Raw genomic sequence first — 8,251 nt, forward strand, 5'->3', positions numbered from 1 at the left:
TCCCTGGGTATATACATCCCAGTTTCTTAAAGTGGTGGCTTGAGGGCTGTCAAGTTATGGGTACTATTTTTTCCTTAACAAAAATATGTGCAGTTGTGCACACCTATAATGCCAGTACTCAGGAAGCAGAGGCAGGAGGATTGCTTCTAGTTAGGGTCTTGCCTGGTCTACATAATGAGATACCGGCCTGCCAAGATAATGAGATCCTATACTTGATTTTACTTATTATTTTAGGTGTCGTGTTTTTATTTTATTTTAAGTCCTAAGAGTTACGGAGAGCATAAAAGGTTGTGGGAGAGAATGTGAAAAGATATAAAAGTTTTATCCACTCACAGTGTCTGCCGTTATCCCCAGAGCCCTGGGGCTGTACAAGATGCCCCTTTACACTTCCAGGTCACAGTCTCAGCATGCATTAGTCTGAGATAGAAGGCTCACAAGTTTGAGACCAGCATGGGCCACAAAAACCCCATCTCATAATTTTAAAGTGTGTGTGTTGGCAATGACGTGATCAGTGGGGCAAATGACCAACGGGCAGGTTCAAGCAAGCATATCGGGCAGAGGCAGTGCCCAGATAGTGAAGGAAGTGGTATCAGAGATGTCTTGACTCGGTGAACCAAGGTGGACCATGCTCAGGACCTCAAAATGTTCCTGCGAGCAGAGCCCCTAGGCAACCAACGCAGAGAGCCTCCAAAGAGAGATCCTGGGTGAATGGCTTATAGGAAAGATCAATACAAAGTCATCATGGCAACGTCCATGACAGACTCAGCTGAGGGAGAAAACATGCCAGAAAACTCCGAAGGTTAGACAAGACAGGAGGTTGATCACCATAGACTACCTGGCCCTGTGGTGATCCATGGAACCAAGTGCCCACCGCTAGAGACACAGCCTTTTAGACATAGGGAGTGGCCTCCTGGAGAGGTGGTGGGGAGCGCAATGCTTTCAAAGGTCCTCTGCCCTGTGAGCTTGCTCTGGGAGTTCTAGACATAAATGTCAAACTGCCTCCCATGTGCGGGATCACCAGAAGCCCCCCCCCCCACCTGCCTGGCACGTCTGTGGACTCAGGGATCTGAATTTCTGACATTGCACTTGTGAGCAAGTTCTTTACCCACTGAGCCATCTCTCCAACCCAATTAAAAGCATTTTAAATGAGTCCGAATTAGAATAATTAGACCCAATTCTAAAAAAAGCAAGTTTCTGATAAACTAAAAAACACTGATGGTTAAAAAAAAAAAAAAATCAAGTACTATCTAAGCAAATGGGAAGACATACTTTATTCACAGGTCGGAAGGCTCTTTGCCCCATAATTGATCTATAAATATAATACAACAGCAATCAAAATTGCAGTAGGATTTTTTATGTATAAAGAAGAGCTCATTCTAAACATTTTAAAGATTTTGTTGTGTTTATTTACATACTCTGTGTGCGTGTGCATGCACATCTGCACACATATGCCACGCATGTGTGGCTGAGATCAGAAGCCAGTTTTTAGGAGTCAGTTCTCGCCTTCCCCAGTCTGGGTACCAGAAATCAAACTCACGCTGTCAGGCTTGGTATCCAGTGCCTCTACCTGCTGACCCGTCTATTGACCCTCACCACAAACTGTTAATGAAAAAACAAGGAAGCTACAATAATCAAAACAATTTTGCCACAATTTACACGCCTGTAATCCCAGCTCTCAGGGAGGTAGAGGCAGGCAGATGCTGTGAGGTCAAGGCTAGCCTCCTCTACAAAGGAGTCCAGGACAGCCAAGGCTACAAAGGGAAACACTGTCTCAAAAACAAACAAACAACAGATAGAAAGAAAGAAAAGTGATAATAAAGGTGAAAAACTCACTTTCTCCATCAATAAATTTCTAGTACCATACACATGAGCACACACACGCATGCACATACATGAAGTGAATGAAAAAATTTTTGAAAAAAGATAGTATGCTATTGATGCATACATAATCCTATGTTCATGGAAGGCTTGGCTTTTGACTATTGCCTAGGCAACTCAATGATAACTTAGTGGCATTTTTATAAACACTATTGGAAGAATTGAGTATCTATCTCTAAATCCCACACTATTAAGAAAAGCTCAAAATGGCAAAGCTATGAACATTTTAGATGAAAACAGGAGAGAAATGTTTTGGCTCTGGGATTAGGCCAAAGGTTCTTAAATTTGATTACTAAAATTCTGGCCAATAAATATGTCTTTATTAAACTTTGTTCCACCAAAGGCACTCAGCGGGTGTGGTTGTGCACATCTGATCTCAGCATGTGGGAGGTGGAGACAGCCAGGGTTAGGAGGTCAGGTCTAGCCTTAGAGGCATAGGTAGCTAGAAGCCAGCCTGGGCTAAGCCAGCCTGGGCTACACAAGACCTCATCTTTGAAAGAAAAAGAAAAAAAACGGTTCAAGGAAGCTACACGCTGAGAAAGTATTTTTAGCTCACTTGTTTTTAGAATCTGTAAAGGAGAGCTCCAAACTGAGCAAGAATGAGGACAATCCATTTCAAATCCAGGCAAGGTGGCCAAGGCCGCTCTTGACCATAGGCCAGGCTGCTGGGGGGGGGGGGGAGGCTGAGGTGAGAGGGACACTTGAGCCCACCAACTGGGCGTGTGACTTCCATCTCACAAACAGACCCAAAAGGGAGATGGCTTGAATGAGCACTTAAACAGCAACTAGCACCCAAGAAAACATCCCATTCACCAGTCATTAGGGAGGGAGACAGAAACGCAAATTATGCGGAGATCCCACTAGGCCGCTATTGGAATGATTTGGGGTGAAAGCCCTAGTAATGCTAGTGCCGGCAAGGGAGCAGAGGAGCTGACCCCTTCACAGATAGCTGGTGGGACATAGCAGCTATAGCATAGAGTTTGAAAGTTTCTTGCACACATTTTGCATTTGATTTAGCAACCCCACCTCTACACATTCATACTGAGTCAAAGAAAATTTATATTATGCAAAAATCTTTGTGACTCTTTTAAAAATGTGTGTGTGTGTGTGTGTGTGTGTGTGTGTGTGTGTGGCTCATGTGTGTTCTAGAGCTCAAACTCAGGTCATCAGCTTTGTGTGGCAAATGCTTTTAGCAGCTGGCCAGCTCTCCTCCCTGACCTGTGATGCTCTCTCTGCTCATGATAGCCGAAACTCTAGAAATGACACCATGGATGGTGTTCTATAGGTGAACTGATAAAGTGTGTTCGTTCCTACCCTAGACAGTGTTTGTCAGTATGAAGACACCAGGCTGGTTTTGGTGAGTGCTTTATCACAGCAATCGATGGCAAACCAGAATGCCAACATTACACACAGCCATGCTTCCACCCACAAGCACACGTGATAACACAGTTGTGTACTCTGACATACGTGGACCCACCAGATGGGTAGATGTATACCGGATGTACACAGAGATGTCTTCCCACCAGCACACTTATACATACACTGCAGTACTCAAAAACCTTGACACACGCGCACACACACACACACACACACACACACACACACTCACCACCGCACACACAACCATGCATTCATATGCACACACGGAGTAACACAGACATGGTAACACACTGACACGCATTTCCTCACATACCCTGACACAGGCACACACACATTCACCTTCATCACACCTAAGGCAAGCGTGAATCCACAGAGACGTGCGTGCGTGGACTCACGGACTCAAATGAAAACACACCTGTGATGTCACAAAAGACAGCCAAGTGAGACAAAGTGGAATCACAGACAGGGCTCCTCCCGAGGAGCTCGCGCTGGCTCCACTTGGAGGCCCTGTGGCTTCTGCTCAAGTCCCTTGCAATCCTACCCCATCTCCTTCAGGAAAAGAGGTGATCCTGTGGGTAAGAAGTCCCATCCTTCCTGCTTGCCAGCAGGTCTCACCACGGGATCTGAGAGCCTTGGGGTTCATGCTGTCGGGTAGACTCCAGCACACCGTGTCACACACAGAGAATTCCCCCGACCCCAGACCTCTCCTGGGCTGTAACTGACTCTACGCTGTGGCTCTGGGGGCTGAAATTGCTCTGGGTCTCAGGCATCTCCTCTGTAAGGATCACTAGGGAGGGCTATAAAAATAGCCCTACCTGAGGCGCAACCTGGACCAAACAAACCAGAGCCTTTGGAGGTAAGGATGGCATCAGGACTTTTAAAGTCCTTTGGGTCAGGTCATGTGTGGCCAAGATCTGCCCAGAGACTGCCTGACCCTGGCTAATGTTGATCTGCCCTGTGGGGACCACCACAGGAAAACAGATGCAGAGAGGAAATGTCCGTAGGGCAGGGCACCAGGAAGCCTCTGGGAAGATGTGCTTATCAAAGCAGAGCTCTGGAAGATGAGGAGCCGGGTAACACTGATGTTTCCACGTGGCTCATTCCTCTGCCTGCCCCGCCTGGAGGAAAGACAGGGGAGACGGAGCCATTCCCTTTGGGTGAAAGTCAGTTTAACTAGGACTTCGAAACAAACTTCTATGGCCGATCCTTTGTGCCTCCTTTGGTTTCACCTGCAACAGGTGTTTTGCAGATAAAGAAGGCTGTCTGCAGTAAGGGGCTAAGAAAACCTGGTCAGGACAGGCCAGGGATGGGCTCTCAGAAAGATGTTCAAGCTGAGGCAAGCTCAGGGTTGCCTCTGCTCCAGCTTCACTAAGCGCCCTAATCTTCCCGTTTCCCATAACCTCCTGTGACAGATGCCCGCTCAGTATCAGGAGGCTATTAGTCTCCGGAACAGCTCCTCTCCTCCGCGCACGCCCTGCCCCTTCCCAGCCTGGCATGGAGGAGCCCAGTGGAGATGTATCCTCTGTGATTCTGGCATCGGGCATAGGGTGAAGGTTTAGTTTGGCTTTGAAATCTGCCAAACTGGGGAGATCCCATTACTCCTGTGGGTGGGTTCACTGCAGCCCCAGCCTGGGACCTTGCCATTCGGCCGTTGAGCAACTTCCTGTGGCGCCCACTCTACCTTCTGCGCTAACATGAGCAGGTCTGACCTCAACCAAATTCTCCAGGCTTGGAAATCCTTGCTGCACCCCGGGGGTGGAGGGGTGCTTCTTAGTAACCCCGGGCAAGCTTGCCTGTGTACAGCCATTTAGCCCCAGGACATGGAGTATGGACAAGGATCAGGAGGGCAGAGTCTAACAAGAGACCACAGTGCCTTCCAGAAGGCCTAAAGCCCAGCAAGGATCTTGACGCTCAGCAGGCACCCAGCTTCCCCGCACAGCCTGGAGCTGTTTATGCTGCCGCAGGCACGGTTGGAGAAGCTGGCTGGCGGGCTGCTGCTCCGCCTGGACTCTCACAGAGGTGAAGGGCCTCTCCCTGGCTGTGGGAATGCGTAGGATAGAAGCTGACCCTGAACCTGGCAATACAGTCCCCGAAATGAATTTGTATTTACATTCTTAATTTTAAAAATCAGCTCCCAATGGTTAGTGTAAAAAAAAAAAAAAAAGTCTGGTCAGGTAAATTAGTCCAGTGGGATTTGGACTCATAAATGACAAAAAAAAAAAAAAAAAGAAAAGAAAAAAAGGAAAAAAAGAGAAAGACGCCGCAGCCCGTACGGGTCTGCAAGAAAAGGTAATTGCAGCTCTAAGGTCTCAGGAGAGGACCGACCACCTGAGGATCCTCCGCGCCACTGCTCAGTTCTGAGAAGGGCTAAGACGTGGTGGCGGCGGGACTATTTCAGCTGGAAATGTAAAGGCTGGGTTTCCAGAACTGCCTGGCCAGGTGTTCTCACGGCCACCCACAGAAGACCAACATCCCAACGTCCCAGCGTCCCAACGTCCCAGGGCGGCTGTCCCCTGCGGGAGCTTCCCACGCGGAGCCGCCTCCTCCCGCTGGGCTGCAGCCGCCCAGGTCCTCCCGGGTCCCCTGCGATGACAGACGGGGCGACCCGCTCCTCTCTCCAACCACCAAAGCCCAGCCCGAGACTGCGCTCCAAGCCTCGGCTCCAGCGCGGGCGTGGAACGTGGCACGCCCCGGCTTGGGCGCTCGGGAAGACGGGCTGCGGGGACACTGACCTGGGAAGCCCGCGCTCCGGGGCAGGCGGCGAGCAGCAGCAGGAGGACGAGCGCGCGCTCCGAGCCCGGCCCCATCTTGCCCTGCACAGCCTGGCCGCTGGGGAAGGCAAGTCGCCGTTCGCCGGCCGGCCCGGGGTCCCCCGCGCTGCGCCGGTCCCTTGCAGCTCCCGAGGCCCCCGGAGTCCGCAGCCGCCTGCCCGAGACCCGTCCCGGCGGCGACGCGGGGAGGCGCCAGCCCCGTGGCGGAGGCCGGGAGAGGAGGGGCTGCCTGCCGAGCCTGGAATGCGCCTGGGAGCGCGCCCAAGCCGCCGCCGCTCCGGGAGGAGGCAGGGCGCGACGCCTCGCCACCAAGGGTGGACAGTGCCCACCCTGGGCTGCCCCGCTGTCCACTGCCCGCCGGAGCGGACTCAGGCTTCTGCCAGCCACACGTGGCTGATTGCTGAGCCAAACTCAGGTCTGTCTCGCGTAAGCACACCTTCTTTCTGGACAGCAGCGGACGGGGCTAGTGTGGCGGGAAGATGGGCTTCGTGAACTTGGCCCAGGTTAGACCACGCCTTCTTAAACTGTGGGCTGAGAAATGGGAGCTGAGTTACTGAATTTGGCACATGGTAAAAGCACGAGACACAAAAAATTAATTCAAAATAAAAATGAATGGATCCAAGGTGTCCTTGGTCGCTATGACTGGTGCTGGTCAGATATCCCTGGGCACCACAGAAACACCTAGGACTCTCGGCTCAGCTCTCAGACTATTTATGTTATGAAATGAAGTGGGTTTTTTCTGTACATACAAAGTTTTCTGCCACTTTGTGCTACGTATTATATTTATACCAAAGAATTACTTTTAAATAAATTTATGATCTGTTACCAGTAAGTGTTAGTTCTGTACACTTATTGACGTGCCTAAACTCCTGGGGTTGCAGAAATATTTCCCCGTGAAAACCGGCTGTGAGTGGGAAGTTTGAGGGGCGCTTCAACTTAGGCTAGGTGGACAACTCCACCAGTTTTGAAAATAATGCTTCCTAGGGATTTGAGAGGGCACATGCCCGAGTGACTAAGAATCTCCAGCCTCCCTTCTGTCGTTGGGTCTTTTTCACAAGGGTTTTGAGTAGCTACCAGATACAGAACCTCTCTAAGGCCTGCTTAGGTAACAGCCCTAGGGTGGACAGGCACAGAGCTGCGGTCCCCGACCCCAGGCTATGGGTAGACCAGAAGTCTTAGACCTCTACTCTTGGAAAAGGTGATCTAGTTCTCCCTGGAAGGACATTTGGTGAAGCTCACGCTAATGTATGGAAAGGTTCTGAAGCCCACAGCCTCTGACCTGGAGCTGCTTTCAGTGGAAATCGGAAGGCAAGCTGGGGTCCTCTCGGCCTGTTCGGGCTGCTATACAGGCTAGACAGTGTAAAAACAATACGAATATGTGCCTCGAGTTGCTGGACGCTAGAAGGTCAAGATCAAGGTAACTATGGCAAATTTGGTGTCTGATGAAGGCTTACTTCATCCTCACTTGTAGGAACAGACAAGTGAGGAACAGACTTGTAGGGAGATCTCTGAGGATCCTGTTTTTCGTGGGGGGTGGGGACGGTGCAGGTTTCAAAACAGGGTTTCTCTGTGTGGCCCTGGCTGACCTTGAATTCAGAGAGGCTCCTACTTCTGCCTACCAAGCGATGGGATTAAAGGTATGTGCCGCCACCTCCCAGCATGAGGCCTGTTTTGTAGTTCAGAAATAGCTTAAGGCCACCTCTCCTAACACTACCACACTGAGGAGAGAGTTCGAAATGTGACCACAGCCAGTTCCCTGGAAAGCATGGAGCATGGGGCATTGGGCATGGGGCCCGTGAGCCACCCAGGCATTGGCTACCCAGCAAACCCCACTGAGCTGTTTCCTCCGGCTCCCTGCAGTGCAGCAAGGTCCACATCCGCGTGCTTTAAAAGTCTCGCAGTGGGACCTGGTCAGAACACTGCTTGTCCCTGTCCAGGTAGACAGAGAAGCAGCCAAGCCAGGGTAGTCAGGAGAGATGGTGGGTTTCTGTGTCCGTCTCCAATGTGTCTTCTGGCTGAGAGAGCCACCCAGTTCCTGGCTGAGCTTGTCTCCTGTGAATGAAAGGCTTCATTCTGCTTGGAGTAGCTATTTATTTTGAGTTTTAATCTACCCCGTATTTACATGGCAACTTCCAAGTACTCTTAGCCAGTTCTGGTTATACAGTGGACTCCAGAGGCTGGCCAGATGTGAGCAAACCCTCCGTTCTCTCCTTTTACCTTTT

The 8,251-nt window shown here is 50.5% G+C and overlaps 1 protein-coding gene across 2 annotated transcripts in view; it reads right to left on the reverse strand.

Moving 5' to 3' along the window:
* Fbln7 (fibulin 7) overlaps window positions 1–6,434 on the reverse strand; it is a 32,397-nt gene extending 25,963 nt beyond the window's left edge. The window contains exon 1 of one of the 2 annotated variants that reach the window (XM_021641944.2): window positions 5,991–6,434. In XM_021641944.2, the coding sequence (XP_021497619.1) occupies window positions 5,991–6,065 (75 nt within the window). In that variant the 5' untranslated portion in view covers window positions 6,066–6,434. The remainder of the gene's footprint in view (window positions 1–5,990) is intronic. The other variant, XM_060371456.1, reaches the window with a different exon arrangement.
* Window positions 6,435–8,251: the final 1,817 nt, after the last annotated feature.

The sequence above is a fragment of the Meriones unguiculatus genome, chromosome 18 (genome assembly GCF_030254825.1).
Source record: "Meriones unguiculatus strain TT.TT164.6M chromosome 18, Bangor_MerUng_6.1, whole genome shotgun sequence".
NCBI classification, from domain to species: Eukaryota; Metazoa; Chordata; class Mammalia; order Rodentia; family Muridae; genus Meriones; species Meriones unguiculatus.